Source organism: Cervus canadensis, chromosome 6 (genome assembly GCF_019320065.1).
Source record: "Cervus canadensis isolate Bull #8, Minnesota chromosome 6, ASM1932006v1, whole genome shotgun sequence".
NCBI lineage: Eukaryota > Metazoa > Chordata > Mammalia > Artiodactyla > Cervidae > Cervus > Cervus canadensis.
The window spans coordinates 40,027,518-40,054,007 of NC_057391.1; the positions used below are offsets into that span (position 1 = coordinate 40,027,518).

The 26,490-nt window shown below is 36.7% G+C and overlaps 1 protein-coding gene and 1 non-coding gene across 5 annotated transcripts in view; both read right to left on the reverse strand.

The window, feature by feature from the left end:
• MAP4K5 (mitogen-activated protein kinase kinase kinase kinase 5) overlaps nt 1-26,490 on the reverse strand; it is a 115,321-nt gene that overhangs the window by 81,923 nt on the left and 6,908 nt on the right. For all 4 annotated transcript variants that reach the window (XM_043471640.1, XM_043471638.1, XM_043471641.1 and 1 more), the window contains exon 3: nt 8,444-8,501. In XM_043471640.1, the coding sequence (XP_043327575.1) occupies nt 8,444-8,501 (58 nt within the window). The remainder of the gene's footprint in view (nt 1-8,443; nt 8,502-26,490) is intronic.
• Nucleotides 22,874-22,980, reverse strand: LOC122444366. Its single transcript, XR_006270210.1, has one exon. It is a non-coding gene; the product is annotated as a U6 spliceosomal RNA (small nuclear RNA).

Below are 26,490 nucleotides of genomic sequence, written 5' to 3' on the forward strand. Positions count from 1 at the left end.
GAAGGCAGGAGGAGAAAAGGGCAACAGAGGATAAGATGGTTGGATGGCATCACCGACTCAATGGACATGAGTTTGAGTAAGCTCTGGGAGCTGGTGATAGACAGGGAGGCCTGGCGTGCTGCAGTCCATGGGGTCGCAGAGAGTTGGACACGACTGAGCAACTGAACTGAACTGAAAGCTCTTCTTCACACCTTAGGACAAAACTGTCCCTTATGAAGCAAACATTTAAATGTTGGCGGCTGTAGGAGAAAGGAAAATACTAGAAGAAACTGTGTGAAATAGCTTTAGAGCCGACTGTAGAAAAAGCCTATATACAAGAAACAGAGGAATAAAGGAGAATCGCCAAATTTACCTAAAAGGAAGAAAAACTTCCACACAGAAAAGTGCCATAAACAGAGTACAAAGACAGTAGACAAACTGAAGAAAACTTTTAAAACATATAAAAAGTAAGTATTTTTAAAGCATAAACAACATCCTCTTAGATCTGCTTCTGCTGTATTCCATAGGTTTTGGATCATCCTGTTTCCATTTTTGTCTGTAGGTAATTTTTAATTTCCTTTTTGGTTTCTTCAGTAGTCCACTGGCTGTTTAGTAGCATGCTGTTTAGCTTCCATGTGTCTCTGTTTTTGCAGTTTTTTTTTTCCCCCTTATAGTTGATTTCTAGTCTCACAGTGTTGGAAAAGATGCTTGATATTATTTTAATTTTCTTAAATTTACCAAGGCATCTTTTGCAGCCATGCACGTGCTCTATCCTGGATGATGTTCCATGTACACTACAATGTGTATTCTGTAGCTTTCCAGATGAAATGCTCTCTATATGTCAGTTAAGACCATTTGGTCTAATGTGTCACTGAAGGCCTGTGATTCCTTATTGATTTTCTATCTGGATGATCTTTCCATTGATGAAAGTTGGCAGGAGGGGGAGGTTAAAGTCTCCTACTCTTACTGTGTCACTGCTGATTTTTCCTTTTATGTCTGCTAATATTTAACTTATATATTTAAGTGCTTCTATGGTGGGTGCATGTATATTTACAATTATTATATCTTCTTATATTTATACCTTGATCATTACATAGTATCCTTCCTTGTCTCTTGGAACGGTCTTCAAAGTCTATTTTGTATGACATAAATATTGCTACTCTGGCTTTCTTTTGGATTTATATTTGCACAGAATAACTTTTTCCATCCTCTCATTTTCAGTCTTTATGTATCTTTAGATCTAAAGTGAGTCTCTCATAGGCAGCATATATATGGGTCTTGTTTTATACCCATTCAGCCAGTCAATGTCTTTTGGTTGGAGAATTTAGTCTGTTTACATTTAAGGTAATTATTGATATGAAGTGAAGTGAAAGTCGCTCAGTCGTGTCCAACTCTTTGCGACCCCATGGACTATATAGTCCATGGAATTCTCTAGGCCAGAATACTGGAGTGGGTAGCCTTTCCCTTCTCCAGGGGATCTTCCCAACTCAGGAATAGAACCAGGATCTCCTGCACTGCAGGTGGATTCTTTACCAACTGAGCTATCAGGAGTTCTTAATGTCATTTTGTTAATTGTTTTAGATTTAATTTTGTAGGTTATTCCCACCTCTCCCTCTTCTTCTTTTTTCTTTTCTCTTGTGCTTTGAAGACTATTTCAGTGTTGTGTTTCAATTCCTTTTTTGTGTGTGTGTGTACATCTATTAAAGATTTTTGGTTTGAGGCTACCATGAGGCTTTTGTATAGCAATCTATGCATACGCATGATTGTTTTAAGTTGCTCATCTCTTAGTTTCAAATGCAATTTAAAAACCCTGCACTTGACTCTCCTCCCCTCATGATTACTGTCTTTGGTATCACATTTTACACGTTTCATGAATCCCTTAACTGCTTATTGTGGATATGGATGATTTTACTACTTTTGTCTTTTAACTTTCCTATTAGTTTTGTGTATGGATTATTTCCTACCTTTACTATATGTTTGCCTTTACTGGTGAGCTTTCCAAATAATTTTTTGTTCCTAGTTGTGTCCTTTTTTTTTTTTTTTTTTTTAACCTAGATAAGTTCCTTTATCATTCATTGTAAGGCTGGTTTGGTGGTGCTGAACTCTTAGCTTTTGCTTGCCTGTAAGGCTTCCCAGGTGGCACAGTGGTCAAGAATCTGCCTGACAATGCAGGAGACTTAGGAGACGTGGGTTTGACCCTGGGTCAGGAAGATCCCCTAGAATAGGAAATGGCAACCTACTCCAGTATTCTTGCCTGGAAAATTCCATGGACAGAGGAGCCAGGCAGGTTACAGTCCATGGGGTCACAATGAGTTGGACATGACTGAGCACACACACAATGGTTTGACTTCTCCATCAAATATGAATAAAAGACTTGCTAAATATAGTATTCTTGGTTGTATGTTCTTCTTATTCATTACCTTAAATATACCATGTAACTACCTTCTGGCCTGCAGAGTTTCTGCTGAAAAATTAGCTGATAGCCTTATGGGAGTTCCCTTGTATGTTATTTGTTGCTTTTCCCTTGCTGTTTTTAATATTCTCTTCTCTGAAAGTCACTCAGTCTGGTCCAGCTCTTTGCAACCCCACGGACCAGAGAGTCCATGGAATTCTCCAGGCCGGAATGCCAGAGTGGGTAGCTGTTCCCTTCTACAGATCTTCCCAACGGAGGGATCAAACCCAGGTCTCCCACACTGCAGGCTTACCAGCTGAGCCACTAGGGAAGCCCAAGAATACTGGAGTGGGTAGCTTATCCCTTCTCCATGGGATCTTCCTGACCCAGGAAATCAAACCGGGGTCTCCTGCATTGCAGGCAAATTTTTTACCAGCTGAGCTACCAGGGAAGCCCATTCTCTTCTCTATTTACCTTTAATTTCTGCCATTTTAATTTCAATGTGTCTTGGCGTGTTCCTCTCTGGGTAAATTCTGTATGGGACTCTCTGTGCTTCCTGGACTTAGGTGGCCATTTCCTTCCCCAGGTTAGGAAGTTTTTAACTTTAAAGCCTCCAATAATTTGGAATTCCTACAGTGCAAATATTACTGCACTTGATGTTGTCCCAGAGCTTTCCTGTGTGTGTGTGCTAAGTCCCTTCTGTGTATCCAAGTCTTTGTGACCCTATGGACTGTAACCCACCAAGCTGGTCCTTATTTCCTTTTATTCTTTTCTCTTTTTCTTTCAGCAGTAGTGATTTCCAATACTCTTTCCAGCTCACTTATCCATTCCTCTGTATCATTCAGCCTACTGTTTATTCTTTCTACTTTTCTACTCTTTATTACTTCTAGCGAATTTTTCATTCAGTTATTGTATTCTTCATCTCTGGCTGTTCTTTATACTTTCTAACTCTGTTAAATACCTTTAACCTTCATTTTATGCATCTATTCTTTTCCCTAATTAAACAGGAAAGCTTTTGAATAGCAAAGGAAACCACTGACAAAATGAAAAGACAACCTACTGAATATGAGAAAATATATGCAAATGATATGACCAATAAGGGATCAATACCCAACATATATAAACAGCTCATACAACTCAACATCAAAAAAGCAAACAACCCAAGTAAAACATGGGCAGAAGAACTGAACAGACATTTTTCCAAAGAGGATATGCAGATGGACAATAAGCACATGAAAAGATGCTCAATAATCATCAGGGAGATACAAATCAAAACCACTTGCAATATCACTGCACACCTCTTAGAACAGCTATCATCAAAAAGAATGCAAATAACAGATGTTGGTGGGAATGTGGAGAAAAGGAACCCCATTTACACTGTTGGTGGAAATGTAAACTGGCGCAGCCACCATGGAAAACAGGTTTCTCAAAAAAACTAAAAATAGAGCTACCATACAACTCAGCAATTCCACTCCTGGATATACCTCCAAAAAACTAAAACACTAATTTGAAGAGATACATGTTCCCCGAAGTTCATAAGTAGTCAAGATATGGAAGCAACCTAAATGTCCACCAACAGATGAATGGATAAAGAAGATATAGGGTATGTGTATAAACACATACACACAAGAATACCATTCAGTTACGAAAAAGTTATGAAAATTATGAAATCTTGCCATTTGCAGCAACATTGGTGGACTGGAGGGCATTAGGCTAAGTGAAGTAAGTTAGATAGAGAAAGCCCAATACTGTATATCACATATATGTGGAATCTAAAATATAAAAGAAACCACTGAATATAACAAAAAAGAAGCAGACACACAGATACAGAGGACAAACTAGTGGTGACCAGTGGGGGTGGCAATATAGGAGTGGTTGAGTGGGAGGTATAAACTTGGGTATAAAAGTGAAGTGAAGTCACTCAGTTGTGTCCAACTCTCTGTGACCCCATGGACTATAGCTCACCAGGCTCCTCCATCCATGGAATTTTCCAGGCAAGGAATACTGGAGTGGGTTGCCATGTCCTTCTCCAGGGGATCTTCCCGACTCAGGGATTGAACCCGGTCTCCTGCATTGCAGGCAGACACTTTACCAGTGAGCCACAATGGAAGCCCACTGGGTGTAAGTTAGGCTATAAAGATGGATTGTACAGCATGGGGAATATAGCCAATATTTTGCAAATAATTGTAAATGTGGTGTTACCTTTAAAAACTGCATTAAATATAAAAAATTTTAAATAAATAAAAAAGACAACCTGATAGAACTGAACAAAGCATAAGTGTAAATAATTAAAAGAATATTAAAATGGCCAAACACTGAAATCATATCAAATCAAGAATCTACTGGGCTTCTGTGTTATTCTTTTGGGGGGTAAGAATTTAAACATTAGTCAATCTCTGCATATGAGTGAAGCTGAACACAAAGGCAGCAACTTTAAACCTAAGAAGTGAGAAATTGCAATCTTTCAGAGCCTTAATTTATGAACCCAGCAACTAATCCTTAATGTGTTAAATAACTACATCACATAATGGTATGCTTTCTTTTTTAAGGTTTGTTGAGAAGTCAGAATTGTAGGATTTTAAAAATATACTCATTAATTCATGACCTGAATTATAATAAAAAGTAGGCTATACCCTTAAGTCAAATAAGTGAAACTGCATTATGATGAGCCCAGTCTACTTGCTGAAGGCAGAGAAGGGATAAACATCTTCGTTTCCTCTGCAAATTCAGCCCATTCATTATCTGGACTGTAACTGTTCCTTGAATGTAACTTGAATATTTATTTGCTCAAGTAACCCAAGAGAGGCAAATGCATGCATAATTCTGTTACATTCTCTTCCATGTGTGTTAATGACATTTTGGAGATCATTTTACACTTATTAGGTGGAACTTAGTAAGAGGACTCTAAAAGAGTATTATTACAGATTATTATTATCCAAGAAAAAAAGGATACTGTGCCCTATCTGAAACCTTGTTTATAAAGTGACGCTGCATGTTACCTCAGTAATCTCTCCAGAATGAACCATATACACAATGATCAAAATACTGTATTTGAAATGTAAAACCATTTTAATTGTGCAAATTAAGAAACCTGTTGCCATAATTATGGTCACACCATTATTCTACATGTTTAATTTTATGAAGCAGCAAGTGAATGCCCACCTGGTCAAAAAGCATTACTCCTCATTCCAATGACCTTTTTTGTAGAAATAGAAAAACCCATCCCAAAACTGGAGAAGGCAATGGCACCCCACTCCAGTACTCTTGCCTGGAAAATCCCATGGACGGAGGAGCCTGGTAGTCTGCAGTCCATGGGGTCGCTAAGAGTCGGACACGACTGAGAGACTTCACTCTCACTTTTCACTTTCCTGCATTGGAGAAGGAAATGGCAACCCACTCGTGTTCTTGCCTGGAGAATCCCAGGGACGGCGGAGCCTGGTGGGCTGCCGTCTATGGGGTCGCACAGAGTCAGACACGACTGAGGCAACTTAGCAGCAGCAACAGCATCCCAAAATTTATGTGGAATCTCAGGGGACCTTGAAGAGCCAAAACAATATTGAAGAAGTACAAAACTGATGACTCACACGTCCTGATTTCAAAACTTACTACAAAGCTACTAAAATCAAAATAGTGTAATACAGGCACTCTACAGACATACAGACCAACTGAATAGAATAGAGAGTCCAGAAACAAACTTTTGCATATACAGTCAAATGACTTTTGACAAGGGTGCTAATAAGACCATTCAATGGGGAAGGACAGCTTTTTCAACAAATGATACTAGGGAAAAGTGGGTATCTATAGGCAAAAGAATGAAGCTGGACCCTTATCTAATACTGTATACAGAAATAAATTCAAAATGGATCAAAGACCTAAGACTATAAAGACCTAAGACCATTTCTTTCATCAAAGAAAACATAGGGCAAAAGCTTCATGTTATTGGATTTGTCAACGATTTCTTGAGTATGACACCAAAGGCTAAGGCAACTAAAGAAAAAATAGACAAATTGGACTTCATGAAAATTTATACTGTTTTGTGCATCTACAAACACCATCAACAGAGTAAAAAAGCAACCCACAGAATGAGAGAAAATATTTGCAAACCATTTTTCTGATAAAGGACTAACCAGAATGTACAGAGAACTTCTAAAAGTCAACAACAATAGAAAACAACTTGATTAAAAAATGGGTAAAGGATTTGAGTAGGTATTTCTCTAAAGCAGATATACAAATGGTCAATATGCACATGAGAAGATGCTCAACATGAATAATCCTTAGGGAAATGCAGAAAAACAAAAAAACCTACAATGAAATACCCCTCACATCCATTAGGGTGGCTGCTATAAAAATAAAGAAGAAAAATGGCAAGTATTAGAAAGGAGGTGGAGAAACTGGAACACTTGTGTATTATGGATAGGAATATAAATTGTGCAGCCACTATGCAAAACAGCATGATGGTCCTTCAAAAAGAATAAAAACATAATTACCATATGATCTAGCGATACCACTTCTGGGTATATAATGAAAAGACTGAAAGCAGGGTCCTGAAGAAATATTTATATGCTCACATTCATAGCAGCATTACTTACGATAGCTAAAACGTAGAAGCAACCCAAGTGTCCCATCAACAGATGAATGAATAAAATGTGGTATTTACACACAATACAATATTCAGACTTGAAAAGGATGAAAACTCTGACATATGAGACAACATGGATGAACTTTGAGGACTGTTTCACTTGGTTAAGGTCTTCCCTGGTGGCTCAGTCAGTAAAGAGTCTGCCTGCCAATGTAGGAGACCTGGGTTCACTTGGTTAAGTGAAGTAACTCAGGCACAAAAATACAAATACTGTTATTCCAATTACAGGGAATGCCCAGAATAATCAAACTCACAGAGACAAAAAAAAGTATAATGTTAGCTGCCAGGGGCTGCCAAAAAGATGGGAATGGGAAGTTATTTTTTAAGGAGTATAGAATTTCAGTTTTAGCAGATGAAAAGCATTCTGGAATGGATAATTGTTTTGGTAACACAACATTATGAATTTTTTTTTATGAATGTATTTTATACACTTAAAAATGGTTTGAATGGCAAATTTTATGTTATGTGTACCTTACCATAGTATAAAAAAAAAAAGAAAAGAAACTGGAGAAAAAATGAAAGTTACTAATGCTCTCATTACAAACGTTTAGGATGATTCCATGGTGGTCCAGGGGTTAAGAAACCGCCTTGCAATGCAAGACACAGGTTTGATCCGTTGTCTGGGAAGATGCCACATGTCCTGGAGCAACTAACTGTGCTCCACGACTACTGAGCCCATGCTCTGGAGCCCAGGAGCCACAACAACTGAGCCTGCTGGCCACAACTACTTAAGCCCGTGCACTAGAGCCCGTGCTCAGTCACCACGATAAGAAGCCTGAACACCACAACCAGAGAGTAGTCTATGCTCTCTGCAACTAGAAAAAGCCTGCACACAGCAACAAAGACCCAGCATAGCCAATAAATAAATAACATTTTTTAAAAAGAGAAACTTTTAGGATATCAAAATTAAAAAGTGCTTCAAGTTTTATATAGTAGTTTTATTTTCAAAGCAAGTTACTCAATACATTTCAAAACAAACGACCTTTTGACAGAAGTGTAAAACAAAAGCATTAGGCTAAAGCCAGAATTATCAAACCTTATCAACCAGCGAGGGAATGGCTGATATATAAAATATAATTATCCTGAATTTCACCAAATATTTCTCCCAAATCAGTGAATACTTTATTAATCAAATTATCATAAAAGCTAAAACTGAAGTTAAAATTTTCACTACAATCTTAAAAAGCAAATTACTTAAGATTGTCAATGTGTCCTTCAATTTTTGAATGTGCATATTACAAATTTTATTTAGTAACAAAACTACTACATCAAATTTGTCTTTCATCAACAACCTCCAATGGAATTTCATACAACCATGCTGGAGATATCCTACTGCCCTGACAACATAAAAAGACTCTTTTGGAAGAAGGGAAACAAGGAAGGATATACAGAGAAAGGTGTTCAAAAATTATTTTGATAGTTTTAATACATACCAGGCTCCAATTTGATAATTTTTACTGCAGCCAACTCTCCCGTATGTATATTTCTGGCCTAAAATAAAAATGAAAATAAAAATTTTTAAAAGTCTGTCAACTACATAAAAGTTACTTGGTACTTTGTTAATTAGCTACTTATCAATCAGGTTTTTAACAAAGCTGAAAAATAAAATCTTTATTTCCAATGAAATGAGAATAATAATTTTCCCAGTAAGGAAAAATATAGAAAAAAATACACACACACACACACACAAAACTACCTTTAATCTCACCACTAAAAGACAACTACTGTTTAAAATTTTGGTTTCCTTCCAAGTCTTTTCTTACACTTAACTTTCCTCAATTAAAAAAATTACTCATGGTTTTTATATATTTTATAAATATAGTCATATGTCATTAAAGGAAAATAAAAATATCAAATCATGTATCTTACTATCCAGAGGAAAAAAGCTAACATTTAGTCTACATGTTTCCTTTTTTGCCCTGTGTGTGTGTGCTCAAATGTGTATGTGTTGTACAAGACAGGTCATCACAGTCTTCTACAATATGGTGTGCAGTTCAGTTCAGTTGCTCAGTCGTGTCCAACTCTTTGTGACCCCATGGACTGCAGCACCCTAGGCGTCCCTGTCCATCACCAATTCCTGAAGTTGACTCAAACTCATGTCCATTGAGTCGGTGATGCCATCGAACCATCTCATCCTGTCGGCCCCATTACCTCCCACCTTCAATCTTTCCCAGCATCAGGGTCTTTTCCAGTGAGTCAGTTCTTTGCATCTGGTGGCCAAAGGATTGGAGTTTCAGCTTCAGCATCAGTCCTTCCAATGAATATTCAGGACTGATTTACTTCAGGATGGACTGGTTGGATCTCCCTGCAGTCCAAGGGACTCTCAAGAGTCTTCCAACACCACAGTTCAAAAGCATCAATTCTTGGGCACTCAGCTGCCTAATTTTCCGTTGATGGTACATATAAGTTATTTAACTTATCTGCTATTAATGGACTTTTAATAGGATTAGGATTTAATAGAACCTAGGATTTTAATATTATTTTGGAATTAGAAATATATATATATATATCTTATAGCTTTATATCTATCTACCTACAGCCTTATTTCCCTCAAATAAATTCCTAGAAGAGAAAATATTTACCACTTAACAAAATATCATGGACAGACTTAGTATAAATAATACTTCAATGATTATCACAGCAAATATTTTAGCACATATCAAAATCTATCAGTAAGGCAACCTATAAGCATAATTGTTACGTCAAAAGGTATGTGGATTTAAAACGGACATACTGCCATATTGCTCTGAAAAAAAATTATTGGGATTTATACTCATGCCTTGGAGAAGGAAATGGCAACCCACTCCAGTATTCTTGCCTGGAGAATCCTCGGGACAGAGGACCGTAGTGGGCTGCCGTCTATGGGGTCTCACAGAGTCGGACACGACTGAAGCAACACAGCAGCAGCAGCAGCATACTCACGCCTAGCTTAGATGTTAAGTCTATGTCTGCCAAGTTCTATTATACAGATTTGTACTAGTTTTAAAAAATTAGATATTTTCTCAGTGCAATATATACTTTTAAGTGGTTCATAAAACCATTCTTACTGCTAGATATTAGGGATATTATACATAGTTTTTTCATTGTTTAAGATTTTTTTTAAATGGATTCTAATGAAATGACTAGGTCAAGGGTATAAATATGAACATTTAAGGCCATCAACACATACTGCCAAAACGGTCTAAAAACATTGTGCCGACATACTGTCGTGTATAGTCGCTCAATCGTGTCTGACTCTTTGCCACCCCATGGACTATAGCCCGCCAGGTTCCTCTGTCCATGAATTCTCCAGGCAAGAAGTGGGTTGCTATTTCCTTTTTCAGGGGATCTTCCCTACCCAGGGATCAAACCCAGGTCACCTGCTTTACAGGCAGATTCTTTACCATCTGAGCCACCAAGGAACATATTAGATGATGCTAATATGAATGTTCATTTTATTACACTCAGTGGCACACCATATGTGGAAATGCAATTTAATAATCTAAAACATTTTTCACTTCAGTTTATTAGATTTGAATGTGAATTTTCACACACATAAAAAGGAGCATTTAGTAAAACAGGACAGTATGATTACACTTTTTTTGCTAGATTAAGTAGGCCATGTTACCAAAAGACAGCGGGAAAGAAAAGGGAAGGGAATAGAAGGATGACAAAGACTATAGGAAAGACAGTGTCAGAAGGGATATTTTTAGAAATGACGTATAGAGGGTGAGAAAATAAAAGCATGGGGACAGTGATGCAGAGGCAGTCACACACAGAAAGGTAGAAGAAAAAAAGGATTTTTTTCTACAGTAGCAGTCTCAAATATGTTGTGATGAGAAGTTCATATGTTTTCTTCATCTATCATGATAAACAGGGTAAGGTAAAGTCTCAGGAAGAGAAAACATGTTATCTCACCCGTCAATGGCCACCCTCCCCCAGCTGCAAGAGGACAGCCAGAAGCTTCACCATCATTCCTACCCTCTCTTCTTCCCTGTCATTAACAAAAGAATCATCTCAAGTCTTTCCGCAGCTCCTAAGATCTTTCAGCATTTTATATCCATATAGTAGAATATCACTCAATGATAAAAAGAAACGGTGGGAGTAGCACTGAGTTTCAAGAGGGAGGGGATATATGTGTACTTATATGGCTTATTCATGTTGTTGTATGGCAAAAATCAACACTACACTGTAAAGCAATTATCCTCCAATTAAAAATTTTAAAAAAGGAATGAGCCATAGAATGGACACATGCATATGTATGGATGAATCTCTTCGCTGAGTCCCTAATAATCAAAACATTGTTAATCAGCTATACTCTAATACAAAAAAAAATGTTTTAAACAAACAAAAAACCCCAAAACAAAACAACAACAAAAAAGAAATGAGTCGTCGAGCCATGAAAAGATCTGCTGCTGCTGCTGCTAAGTCACTTCAGTCGTGTCCAACTCTGTGCGACCCCACAGATGGCAGCCCACCAGGTTTCCCCGTCCCCGGGATTCTCCAGGCAAGAACACTGGAGTGGGTTGCCACTGCCTTCTCCAATGCAGGACAGTGAAAAGTGAAAGTGAAGTCGCTCAGTCATGCCCAACTGGTAGCGATCCCATGGACTGCAGCCCACCAGGCTCCTCCGTCCATGGGATTCTCCAGGCAAGAGTACTCGAGTGGGTTGCCATTGCCTTCTCCTGAAAAGATATGGCAGAACCTTAAATGCATATTAAATGAAAAAAATCAGTCTGAAAAAGCTATATACTATATGAGTCCAACTATACGACATTCTAGAAAAGGTAAACCATAGAAAAAGGGAAAAAAACGGTGGTTGCCAGGGGTTTGGGTGGAGAGCGGTGAATAGGTGAAGTGCAGAAAATTTTCACAAAGGTGAAACCAGTCTCGGTATGAAACTCTAATGGATACATGTCATTATGTATCTGTCAAAATCCACAGAACTGTACAACACAAAGAACAAACCTTCATGTAAACTATGAACTATAATAATATATCAATATTGGTTGAATAATTGTAATAAATATACCACACTTAATGTAAGATGTTAATAAAAGGGGAAACTGCGTGGGTGGGTGGGTGAGGTGTGGATAAATATAACTATGTATCTGCTCAACAAGTCTATAAATAGAAAACTGTACTAAAATTAAGCCTATTAATTATTTTAAAAGAATACATATAAAATTATATTAAGTATATTGATATTTTCAGACATACTGAACCAATATTTATGATTAGAAACAATACAAATATGTTATATTTCAATTTAACAGACCCAAAATGAAGATGCAGGAACTAAGGACACCGTTTTTAAGAGATTCTGAGGGACTCAGAAAGGAACAGATCATTGAAAAGTTTGAACAAGCACAGAATCACATAAAATAAAGATGGTATTTTAAAATTCAACTACACCATGTATAAGCCAAAATCTATTATCTGTCATTACAGAAATAAAAAGTAAAGAATATAAGCTAAAGCTTCCACTGACAGGATAAACATTTAAGTGTCAGTCTCCATTTTGAAGACATATTTCTGTTCTCTCCAAATGAAGACCCGATGGGCAAAAGTTCATACTCTGTAATTTTCCAGCTGGATTTTTAAAACAGAAAGCAGTACCAGGCTCTTTTATAATGAAAGGCAAAGAGGCTTTCAAAAAAAAAAAAAAAAAGATCTTCTAAACAGAGACTTTACAGATTCAATTTACTAAAGAGATCTTTCAGAAATTTAACTATACAATTTCACACTTTAATCCAGTGAAGTCATACATGGTACTAGTTTTTGAAACCCAACATTTCCTTTTGACAAATTAAGTGTGATATTCTCAAGTATTTTTGTTTCTTAACTTTAACACATAAGAATTTGAAGATTCTGTGCTGCATTTGTAAGAGGAACTAACAAATGCCACAACACCTCTACAAGAAGATCTAAATTATTTCTGATTCCCACTTATCTTAGAGGTTACTGCTATACGCTAACACTTAGACTTAAGGGTATACTAAACACCCAAAAGTCTAATAAAGTATTTCACTATAGTTTATTTATTTAAATCTTTATTAATCAGGAATTAAAATTATTAGATAAAAAAAGACAAATAATAATAAATGGGATCAGTGTCACTATACAATCCATAGAAGAGCCTTCCCATTTAAATTAATTTTCCATTCTCATTGCCAGGGTACCTCCCTTATCTCTTAATATTTCCAGCTCAGTTTACTACCAGAGAAATACTTTTACTCAAACTCTTCTGTCTTGGACTTTTAATGCATAGTAAAACATTAAATTTCTGCTTGTACTAAGAAGATGTTTGTCTTCCTAACTAAACCATTTCTATTTTAACAGTATTATGCAGTTGTCAGTTTTGTAAACCATGAACTTTCCCACGTGCTGTAAGATTTTTAATGTGACTAAAAAATAATTAAAGTTTTGTGTTATCAACAAAAAATAAAATGATCTAAGGCATAGTCTATCTCATTAGTTTGGAAGATGAAAGTCCTCCGGTTCCAGTGATTCTTCCCCCTCACCAACCTAGTGCATTCCCATATGACTACCAATTACATCTCTCAATTACATCTCACATCTTAATTGTCAGGGTTCCATGGTCCTCCACTCTATTTATAATCTCTCCCTTACAAATATCCTTAAATTCCTTCTCTTCTTATCCTCTATCATGCTAGTCTAGCAAAATCCTTATCTGATTAAACTTGGTTATCACTAGTTCCATACTGATACTGAATAGCTAAACGTTGCTGGGGAAAAAATTATAAAATCACACTAACGGGCCTTACTTTCAAATCATTACACAAACCTCAAACTACAACTTCTCCACTAGGTTTGCTTTTCTACTCTTCGTAAAAAAATACTTTATACTTCTCTCTTGAAGCCTTCAGTACTACCTAAGCCTCTGTCACTCACTCCTCTGTTACCTATCCATTAGGATACTCTCTTTACTGAATTTAATTCCATATGAACAGAGTCTCTTCTCTTCTTTATCTAACATTCTCTTATGGCTTTAACAACCATCTCCAGGATTAACCTCTCCTCACCCAGTTCCAGACTCCTAAATCCATGGAAACCTGACACGCATGCCAACCCTAACATGCCTAACATATAACATTCAATTATCCCTGCTCCACAAACACTTTCATCCTCACAAATTCCCAATCAAAATAAAATTTACTGCAGCCAGTCAGGTGCTTAAGCACAAAACCCAAGGTCATTGTTCATTTCTTTCCTTCACATTCCTCACATCCAATAACTCAGTAAACACTGGTATTTTAAAAATATAAAGCAAATTCATTAACTTCTGTCTACCTCCTCAGCTATACTCCACTCCAGCTTGTCCCCATCAGAAATCAGCAAACTATTTAATGTGAAATGCAAAGGAACAGCAAGTCGAGGATAACTCCTAGTTTCTGGATTGTACAAGTGAATAAACACTGTGATTCCATTCACTAAGATGACAAACACAGAAGATGGACACATTTCATGGGTGAAGGGGAAGGACAGTGAAGGAACATAGATGAGGGGCTCAAATATGAACATATTTACATTTCAAGTTCCTAAAGATGAGCCAGTACATTGGAAAAGACCCTGATGTTGGGAAAGATTAAGGGCAAGAGGAGAAGGGAGAGACAGAGGATGAGACGGTTGGATGGCATCACAGAATCAGTGGACATGAGTCTGAGCAGGCTCTGGGAGGCAGAAGGACAGGGAAGCCTGGCTGCAGTACATGGGGTCGCAGAGTCAAACGTCACTGAGCCACCGAACAACAACAATGGAAAACTAACTGCATAGACTATGGAGCATCCTGTAAGCCACTAATAGCTCCTGAAGCTCAAGAACTAACGTGGACTGGAGGCAGACAGGGCATCATCAACATGACTGAATCCAGGCCAGCAGATGAGATAACCTAGGAAGAGTACATAGAGTAAGGAGAGAAAAAAATCCAAGAACAGAAATCCTAAAATATTACTGACATTTAAGGAACAGTGAAACAAAACTCTCCAGGATAGATTAGATGCTAGCCCACAAAACAAATCTCAATAAACTTCAGTTCAGTTGCTCAGTCATGAAGAATGAAATCATAACAAGCAATTTTTTCAATGACATTAGACTAGAAGTGAACTACTAGGGAAAAAAGTTGCAAAAAATACAAACACATGGAGGCTATACATTATGCTACTAACCACTGAAGAAACCAAAGAGGAAATTTAAAAAGTAGCTGGAGACAAATGAAAATGCAAACACAGCCATCCAAAATCTACAGGATGCAGCAAAAGTAATTCTAAAAGGAGTTTATACAGATACAAGCCTACCTCAGGAAACAAGAAAAATCTTAAACATCTAACCATACACCTAAAGAAACTAGAAAAATAAGAACAAACAAACCAAGAGTTATTAAGTGGAAAGAAATAACAAAAATGAGAGCAGAAATTAGTGAAATAGAAAAAAAATTTTAAATGTGAAAGATCAATAAAACTAAGAGCTGGTTCCTTGAAAATATGAAGAAAATTGATAAATCTTTAGCCAGACTCATTAAGAAAAAAAAAAAAAGAGAGAAGACACAAATAAAATCAGAAAAGAGAAGTTACAACTGACACCACATATATCCAAGGATCACAAGAGAATATTACAATTATACACCAATAAAATGGACTACCCAGAAGAAATGCACAAATTCCTAGAAGCATACAAACTCTTACTCAATCAGGAAGAAACATAAAATATCAGCAGATCAATTACCAATAATGAAATTAAATCAGTAACAAAATTTTTCCCAACAAAATTCCAGGATCAGACAGCTTAAAAAGTAATTCTACTAAGTATTTAAAGAAGAGTTAACACCAACCCTTTGAAATTATTTTAAAAAAATGAAAGAAGGAATACTTCTGAACTAATTCTGTGAGGCAAGCACCATCCTCATACCAAAACCAGACAAAGACAAAACAACAAAAAAGAAAATTAAAGAACAATATCACTGATGAACATAGATACAAAAATCCTCAACAAAATATGAGCAAACTGAATTTAATAATACATTAAAAGGATTATACACTATGAACAAATGATATTTATCCCAGGGATACAGGATGGTTCAATAGCTTCAAATCAATCACTGTGCTATATTACATGAACAAACTAACGAATAAAAATCATATAATCATCTTAAGAAATACAGAAAAAGTTTCTGACAAAGTTCAACATCCATTTATGATAAAGACTCTACAACAAAGCGAGTATAATAAAACTCATATATGACCAATCTACAGTGAAATCATACTTGACAGTGAAAAGCTCAAAGCATTTCCTGTGAAATCAAGAACAAGACAAGGATGCCCATTCTCACCACTTATATTCAACACAGTTTTGGAAGTCCTAGCCACAGCAATCAGAGAACAAAAATAAATAAAAGGAATCCAAATTGGAAAGGAAACATAAAACTATCAGTACTTATAGATGACATAATATTATATATAGAGAAAATTCTTAAGATGCCACCAAAAAACTATTAAAAGTAATAAATGAATTTAGTAAAGCTGCAAAATAAAATCATCATACTACCTACAGACTCAATGCAATCCTTATAAAAATACCAATGGCATTTTTCACAAAACCAGAACAAATAATTCTGAAATTTATATGGAAGCACAAAACACTCCAAATAATCAAAACAATCTTGATAAAGCAGAAGAAAGCTGGGGGTATCACACTTCCTGATTTATTTATATTATAAAACTACAGTAATCAAAACAATATGGTACTGGCACATAGGTCAATGGAATAAAACAGAGTCCAGATATCCACACTTATATGGTTAATTGTTGCAAAGGAGGCAAGAATATCAAATAGGGAAAAGACAGCCTCTTTAAGAAATGATGCTCAGAAAACTGGACAGCTACATGCAAAAGAATCACATGAGACTACTTTCTCACACCATCTACATATATCTTAAACTCAAAATGGGTTAAAGATGTAAATATAAGACCTAAAAACATAAAACTGAAGAAAACATAGGCAGCACACTATTCGACATTGGTCTCAGCAATTTTTTTTTTTAATATTCTCCTCAAGCAAGAGAAAATCAAAAATTCAAAAAAAGCAGACTATATCAAACTAAGACGCTTTTGCACAGCAAAGGAAACTACCAACAAGACAAAAATGCTATCTACTGACTAGGAAAATATACGTGCAAATAATATATCCCATAAGAAGTTAACATCCAAAATACATAAACAGCTCATACAACTCAAGATAAAAAAAAATAAAAATAAAAACTAATTAAAAAAATGGGCAGAGGACCCAAATAGATACTTTTCAAAAGACATATAGACGGCCAACATGCGTATGTTGAAAAAATACTCAGCACCACTATCAGTGAAATGCAAATCAAAACCACAACGTCGCAGCTGTCAGAACAGCTATCATCAAACAGATAACAAATAAAAAGAGCTGGCAAGGGTGTGGGAAAAAGGGAACCCTCGTGCACTGCTGGTGGGATGTAACTTGGAGCAGCCACTGTGGAAGACAGTGTGATGGTTTCTCAAAAATACAGAAATATTGAATAGAACTGCCACATGACCAAGGAATATCACTTCTGGGAATCTATGCAAAGATAACAAGAACACTGACTCAAAAAGCTACACACTGCATGCCACTATTCACTGCAGATTTATTTACAATAGCCAAGATATGAAAGTAACCCAAGTGGAGACACACACACACGTGCACACACACGCACAAGTATATTACTCAGCCATAAAAAATGAAACCTTCTCATTTGCAACAATGTAAATAATCTTGTGGATACTGTGCTAAGTGAAGTAAGTCAGACAAACACTTTGATTTCTCCTATACCTGGAATCTAAGGCACAAAACAGAAACAGACTCACAGATCAAACTGGTGGGTTGCCAGAGGGGAGGGGGATGAGAGATGAGTAAAATAAGCGAGGGAGATTAAAAGGTATAAACTTCCAGTCACAAAATAAATAAGTCACAGCGATGTAAAGTACAGCATAGAGAATATAGTCAATAATAGTGTATAATAAATTTGTATGATAACAGATAACTAGATTTACTGCTGTGATCATTTTGTAATTTATAAAAATATCGAACCACTCTGTAGCACATCTGAAACTAATATTGTAAATCAACTGCTGCTGCTGTTGCCGTTTAGTCTCCAAGTCATCTCTGCCTCATTGTGGCCCATGGACTATAGCTGCCTGACAGGCTCTTCTGTTCACAGGACTTCCCAGCCAGGCAAGAAGATTGGTGTGGGTTGCCATTTCCTTCTCCAGGGATCTCCAGGGTCCAGGGATCAAACCTGTCTCCTGCTTGGCAGGCAGATTCTTTACCACTGAGCCACTTGGGAAGACTTGTAAGTCAATTACTCCTCAACAAAAACAATTAAGTAGGTAGGGAGGTAAAGAGAAAGGAAGGAAGGAAACAGACAAAACTAAAACTGCTCTAGAGACACTGTTCTATGAGAATCTTAGTTTGGAGGAAATTTTGGAAATCATCTAATTCAATCTTTTTTCTAAAAAGCAATTTTCTTTTACTTAGTCTATGGAAGTCATTTGGTCAATTTGATACATTCGTCTTTAGAATAAATTTAGTTGTATAAAGGCTTTTTATGATAAACGAAATTGCGACTTTCCTATAATTTCTCTTCAGTCTCCCTGGTGGTCTAGTGGTGAGGATTTGGTGCTCTCTCCTCAGTGGTCCCAGTTTTGGCCTGTGAGACAACACTGGTTTATTCTATTCCTCCTATGACAAATTTCAGATATCTAGATTCATTGATTTATTCAGTAAGTATGTATTGAGTTCCTATGTCACTCAGGGGGCCTAGTTCTAATTTTAACACAGCTCAGACAGAAATATAACAACTCCCTTCTATCTATGGATGAAACAGGCTAATTTTCCCAACATGCTACATACAGATTCCAGACCCTTACCACTATTCTGTTTTGACCATAAACTCAAAATTTGATACCCAACAAAAATGATAGTAGTTAAAATATTAATTCATTACAAAAGTCATGGTATAGGTGACTTAGATTTTTTCTTCAAATCTCTATAAAGGTATGATATTTTTTAAATTCAAAAATAAATGTTGAAAGTGATATATTCAAAACAATGCAGTACTTCATCCTGTGGCAAGAATAAAGTAAAGTGCTTCATTTTACTTCTATTATAAATCTTTTTAGGAAAAAAGGAGGTCATAAATACATACTGTAGACTATATAAGTTATGTAAATTTAATGGAAACCACTTCCAATAAGATCATCAAATTTATGTGAACAAAATATCATAAAGAAGGGAGCCATTTATATAGCATATTTGCCAGATGAAAATTTAATATAAAGATAAGTCATTAATTATTTTAACATTTATTCACTAAGCACCCCTTATGCATTGCATACTTTAGGTATGAGGGTAGTATTGGTGGGGTAATAGCAAAGAATTAAAGATTTACCTGCTTTGTTTGAGTTTCAATGGGACACATTTCAGATCCATACAGGAAAATTCTTTATAGTACTTAAATAGGAACCAACTGCTTCTAAACATAGCATGTTTTTATTATTTAAATAAGTTAAACGATCCCTTATAAAGGATAGGGTAGGGGACATATGTACTCTGTTAAGAGGTTCCTGCCAGCTCCCAAATTCCTTAATTTTTGTGGAGTAAGTTATTTCCAAGCTGCCTTCCAAATCTAGACAAGTGCTCCCTCTCCACTGAAGGAGGCTGTATTGTAGGGTTTGCCCCATTACCAGGCAGACATATTCAGAGTCTAAGGTCTGACTGTTAGGGTGACCCCAAATCTGTCCAAATGACTTTTATCTCAGGATACACTAGAGCCTTAGTCTGTCAGTATACTTACTTGTGTCTGAAAAGAAGCCCTTTCCTAGTACAGACTGATTTTATCAAAGGGAGCATTCCTTCTAGAGGATAGTTTAAACTGAGTTAAGTATCCTTTGTCATCAAGGCAGCCTTAGTGGCAAAGGAAAAGGGAGAAAAGGGCTTGAGTTAAGATTAAAAGAGGTAGGCAAAAAAGAAACATAAAAATATAAGTGTAAAATAAGGTGGCAGAAATACATGAATTATTAATAATTTTTAAAAGGTAGGGAATATATAAACACTTAATGACTGTTAGTGGGTGCAACTTTGGGGTGAAATAATTGGTCAAATTCACTAAAAGCTTAACATAACTCAGAAAACATTTCTAGACATTTACTTAAAGAACTAATTAAGGATATGCGAAAAGAATTTGTTCAAGGGTATGGATCACAGTATGCTTAATAAGGAAATACTGGAGATGATTTACTTGTTCAGCAATAATGAATTAAACATTGTACAGATACAAGGAAAAAATGAAATATTAAATGTGTACAGCTACATGAAAAGTTGTGACACTGTTAAATGAAAAAGTACATTATCAAATATATATTCCACATAATATTCTACATATAATGTGTTTACACATAATACATATTAAGATTTATGTGTGTGCGTGTGTGCTCAGTCGCTTCACTTATGTCCGACTCTTTGTGACTCTGTAGACTAGCCCACAAGGCTCCTCTGACCACGGGATCTCCAGGGAAGCACACTTGGGGGGGGAGAGGGAGTTGCCATGCCCTTCTTCAGGGGATCTACCAAATCTGGGGATGGAATTCGTGTAATGTCTGTGTCTCTGCGATGAAGGCGGATTCTTTACCGACTAAACCACCTGGGCTGTGTCCTTAATATGACTTTTTAAAAGTTTTGAAAGATATATAAAAATTTTCATCTTTCAATAAAAGAAGTACATGTAATTTTTCATTTATTCCTATATCATAGTTTTCTAAAACAAACATCTATTACTTAAAATGTATTTTTTGAAAAATGTAGGAAAGAAGGCTATCAATTCTGAGGCAAGGAAGAAAGAGGCAAACAGGAAGGCAAGTCCTACCCATGAATAGGAAATTATTCCTGGGAAAAAGAAATTATAGGGAACCCAAGCATCTCCATTGTCTATTACGTTTAGGAGCCAAAAAACTTAAAATGCAAAAGTTGTTAATAATTTATTGCAAGTTATGTCTATTAAAATATATTGTCATGCCCACATTGGATTCCTCTTGATACTGATAAGGGACAGGGTTAAAAAAAGAAGGGAGGGGGCAAAAAGGCACAAGGCACCTAAAAAAGAGGAAGCATGTATGTGAGAGGTAACACACTGGTTCACAAGATAGCCATCTCGGGATATGACTTAAATTAGAGGCAACTAGAAGTAACTAGCTAATACTACAAAAGGCAGGCTATTCTACCACATGAAATAATCAGTATTTTATTTATTTTAACTTAGCTTACCAAATCTAGTCTATGGGACCCAGTTAATTCAGGTAACAATAAGTCTAAGTGTCCACCAAAATAAGCACAAAAGAAGACACATCAGGAAGGCTGTCTAACGACCACGGAAAAGAATAGTTTCTCTTTTACTTATTAACACATAGGATGACTATGAGCTAAGTTAATCTCCACAGTAAAAGCAAACCGAGCCTGAGCTCCAATTTGGAAAATTTAAGGGTAAAGAGTAATGACCAACCAGGTGGGTAACCAGAAAAAAGTACTTCTGAAATTTCGAGTTGAGACCTGAAGCTTATACGCATATTCAAATCAGTCCAAAAAATCTCTCACCTCTTAGCAGAGGGATAAGGCTGCCAAGTCTCATCTGACCATCTGCCCATAATTTGCTCAGAGCTTTTTACATGCTGGGCAATGTGTTAAGGGCCATGTATACAGCAATGAATTTAAAGATGTAGTCCTGAGGCAGTTTGCTTTAGTGGAAAGAACAGAAATTGCAGAGTCAGAAGATCCGGATTCCTGTCCTCACAGTGCCACCTATTAACTCTAAGACCTAGAGCAAATAATAAGTCTCTTCTTGGGTAAATCAGAGATGACAATACATCCGTCCCACCTATTTCACAGGACTTTGTGAGAAACAAGTAATATACTGATTTTGAAAGAGCTAAACAAACATTAGTCACTCTTAGTCATTTTAATCCAATTTTATTTTTATAAAAATGTTACAAGGTGGGGGCCAGCATGAGTCATGGGCCCAAACACCTCCAAGGATAGACTGGGCTATCAGCCGGCTTCCCACATCATCTTTTCAAAATCTCAGTGGGAGATTATGACATTTAACAGAAGTAGAGTTATATTAGACCTAAATTCATCTTGCCTTTTTCAAAGAGTTATCTACACTCTCAAACATATACAGTACTTCACATAATTGAAAAGCAACAGCTTCCTAATGACATTCAAACATGTCAAATACTCAAAAGTAGTCCAATGCAGCCAAGTGAAAGTGACTGCTCCAATTTATTTGATCTAGAACTAAATTCTCAAACTGACAACAAAGCCCTGAAAACAAAGTATCACTTGTTAATAATGTCACATGTTTCTCTTCCTACATATTTGGTCTGAAACCACAATTTAAAGCTTAGAGTGAAACTTATATAAATTCTGAAAGCAAAAGTAAATATCAGTTCAGTTCAGTCGTTCAGTCGTGTCTGACTTCTTGCGACCCCATGGACTGCAGCACACTAGGCCTCCCTGTCCATCACGAACTCCAGAGTTTACCCAAATTCATGTCCATCGAGTTGGTGATGCCATCACACCATCTCATTTTCTGTCATCCCCTTTTCCTCCCACCTTCAATCTTTCCCAGCATAAGGGTCTTTGCAAATGAGTCAGTTCATCGCATCACTGGAGTTTTAGCTTCAACGTCAGTCCTTCCAATGACTATTCAGGACTGATTTCCTTTAGGATGGACTGGTTGGATCTGCTTGCAGTCCAAGGGACTCTTCAAGAGTCTTCTCTAACACCACAGTTCTCTTTTTTTTTTTTTAAATATGGAACGCTTCACGAATTTGCGTGTCATCCTTGCGCAGGGGCCATGCTAATCTTCTCTGTATCGTTCCAATTTTAGTATATGTGCTGCCGAAGCGAGCACAACACCACAGTTCTAAAGCATCAATTCTTCTGCACTTAGCTTTCTTTACAGTCCAACTTTCACATCCATACATGACTACTGGAAAAACCAGAGCCTTGACAAGATAGACCTTTGTTGGCAAAGTAATGTCTCTGTTTTTTAATATGCTGTCTAGGTTGGTCATAACTTTTCTGTCAAGGATTAGCGTCTTTTAATTTCATTGCTGCAATCACCATCTGCAGTGATTTTGGAGCCCAAAAAGATAAAGTCTGTCACTGTTTCCATTGTTTCCCCACCTATTTGCCATGAGGTGATGGGACCAGATGCCATGATCTTAGTTTTCTGAATGCTGAGCTTTATGCCAACTTTTTCACTCTCCTCTTTCACTTTCATCAAGAGGCTCTTTAGTTCTTCTTCACTGTCTGCCATAAAGGTGGTGTCAACTGCATATCTGAGGTTATTGATATTTCTCCTGGCAATATGATTCCAGCTCGTGCTTCATCCAGCTCAGCATATCTCATGATGTACTCTGCATAGAAGTTAAATGATCAGGGTAACAATATACAGCCTTGATGTACTCCTTTCCCGATTTGGAACCAGTCTGTTGTTCCATGTCCAGTTCTAACTGTTGCTTCCTGACCTGCATACATATCTCTCAGGAGGCAGGTCAGGTGGTCTGGTATTCCCATCTCTTTCAGAATTTTCCACAGTTTGTTGGGATCCACACAGTCAAAGGCTCTGGCATAGTCAATAAAGCAGAAATAGATGTTTTTTTGGAATTCTCTTGCTTTTTCTATAATCCAACGGATGTTGGCAATTTGATCTCTGGTTCCTCTGCCTTTTCTAAATCCAGCTTGAACATCTGGAAGTTCACGGTTCATGTATTGCTGAAGCCTGGCTTGGAGAATTTTGAGCATTACTTTGCTAGAGTGTGAGATGAGTGCAATTGTGTAGTAGTTTGAGCATTCTTTGGCATTGCCTTTCTTTGGGATTGGAATGAAAACTGACCTTTTCCAGTCCTGTGGCCACTGCTGAGTTTTCCAGATTTGCTGGCACATTGAGTGCAGCACTTTCATAGCTGAACTGGAATTCCATCACCTCTACTAGTGTTGTTCGCAGTGATGCTTCCTAAGGCCCACTTGACTTTGCATTCCAGGATGTGTAACTCTAGGTGAGTGATCACACCATTGTGATTATCTGGGTCATGAAGATCTTTTTTGTATAGTTCTTCTGTGTATTCTTGCCACCTCTTCTTAATATCTTCTGCTTCTGTTAGGTCCATACCATTTCTATCCTTTATTGAGTCCATTTTTGCATGAAATGTTCCCCTGGTATCTCTAATTTTCTTGAAGAGATCTCTAGTCTTTCCCATTCTATTGTTTTCCTCTATTTCTTTGCACTAAGAATCTACTAAAGTTGATCTATACTCTATCACACTTGTCTTCATCAAAAACACTGGAAATGATGGTTAAAATGAAAATACTGAACCTATGAAAATAATAAGAACACTAGATGTATTATAAGCCTAAGGCTGAGGCTGTATCTAAAAGTTAACCTTTGGAACTGAAATTTATACACCTGCACCACTGATGGCACTGTTTTATGTCTATTTTTACAATGTTGAAAGTATTTTAAAGACTTGTATTGCTTTTGCAACATTTCTATGAAAGTAGAAAGGAATTTTAACATCATTTGCCTCTAACCATGATCCTAACCTTCACATCCACCATCAGAACCATGATCTTTTTTAGGAAGTCATAACATAAAGCTACTTCTACTTCTACACAGTAAGAAAAATAAATACAAAATAAGAGTTCAACCAAATGATTTACAAAACAGTAAACATCCATAGTAGAACACTTCATCTGAATAAAACATGCTTTATTTTAATAGTAATATTACACAATATTTAAAATAACATCAAATTAAATAACTTTTAATAAGATATCCACTAGCTTAATAAAAAACATCATTTTCAATAGATTCTCATTTCCTGCTGTTAACCTATTTTTGCAAGTTATTCAATCTCTCTCACCCTAACATAACAACCCAACTGTCTCTTATGTCAGATTACCAGGTTACAGAAAGGATAGTATATTCACACATACTGTTAGTTGTTGTTTTTTTTTTTAAGTGAGTGGTTGTTTTGATAGCAAATGTCACAGAAATAACAGGCAGAATATATTAATGTGTCCATCCTCTATCACCTTCAGATTTGGAGCCATTAGCCATGTCTATTTTATTAGCATTTAAAGATTAGAGAACACCAGTGGGGAAAGATAGTAGAAGCAGACACACATCCTTTGTTTGCAAAATTATGCTGTTAAAAAATGACATAGAAATGGGTAACTTACATACAACTGCCAAACTGAATTAAAATCACAATGACTTGTATTCCTGCACCAGCCAATGAGATGCAATGATGGCAATGATGGTGTCTCAGTTCTAACTCCTAACACTAAGCTTACAATTTAGCTGAAGAGATAGGGTTAGGTGATTCAGTAAGATAGAGAGATATTTAAGACTTCCTCTGATTACCCAGATATCAGCTTGGCCAACTCCTTACTTGCCTGAAGTCTTTTACTCAAACCTAACCTTCTCATTGTGGCCCACAATGCTCATCCTAATATCATTTCTCAACCTACCTTCCTGATCTCACCCTGGCAACCCTGAACCCCTTAACTTGTTCAGCTTTTTCTTCTTCCCACATCTTTAGTCACCTTCTAACATCCCATACAACTTATTTATTATGCTTATTGTTTATTCACTCTCTCCCCTACAATGTAACTTCCACGAGGGCAAGAATCTTTGTCTGCACTGCTCACTGGTATATTCCAAGGCCCCAGAACAGTGTCTGGCACATAAGAGGCCCTCTATAAACACTGGTTGAACCTTCACCCCTTTCCACCCTATCATCTCCCGGCTCCATCCTAGCTCCCAGTTCATCAATGTGCCTCATCCTACCATACCCATAATGGAACAACTGGGACTGGAAATCAATGGAGACTCTATTTCAGAGAAGAGAAGAAAAGAGGAAGGAAAAAGAAAGGTAGAGAAGGAGGTTTTAAATTTATCCCCTACCTTTTGATCCCCAACAATTCCAACCGAAGTTTTCGCGTGTAATCTTTCTAAATTTTCAATTCCTCCCAAATTCTGTCTTGACTGCTTTCTTAGTCAAACTCCTTCTCTAAACTCGCAACACTCCTGGGTCAACTGGGTGATAAGACAAGTTTAAAGAATAATAACTGAAAAACTGTAATCAGACTCAATGGAAGGAAAAAAAAACAGAAACAGTGGAAGAAACATCTGTGTCTCATTTCCTTTTCCCTTCATAGCTAAGCTGCTTCAAAGTGGTCTACATTCCCCTACTTCCTTACTGACCATTCACATCTCAACTCTTCTGCTCTGAACGAACATTTCTGATTCCTTAATTAAATGACCACTATGTCGCTCACGCCTTCAAAACATTTTTATTGAGCACTTACTATATGCTAGGCACTATGTCAGGTTAGCTGATTCAGTGGTAAACAA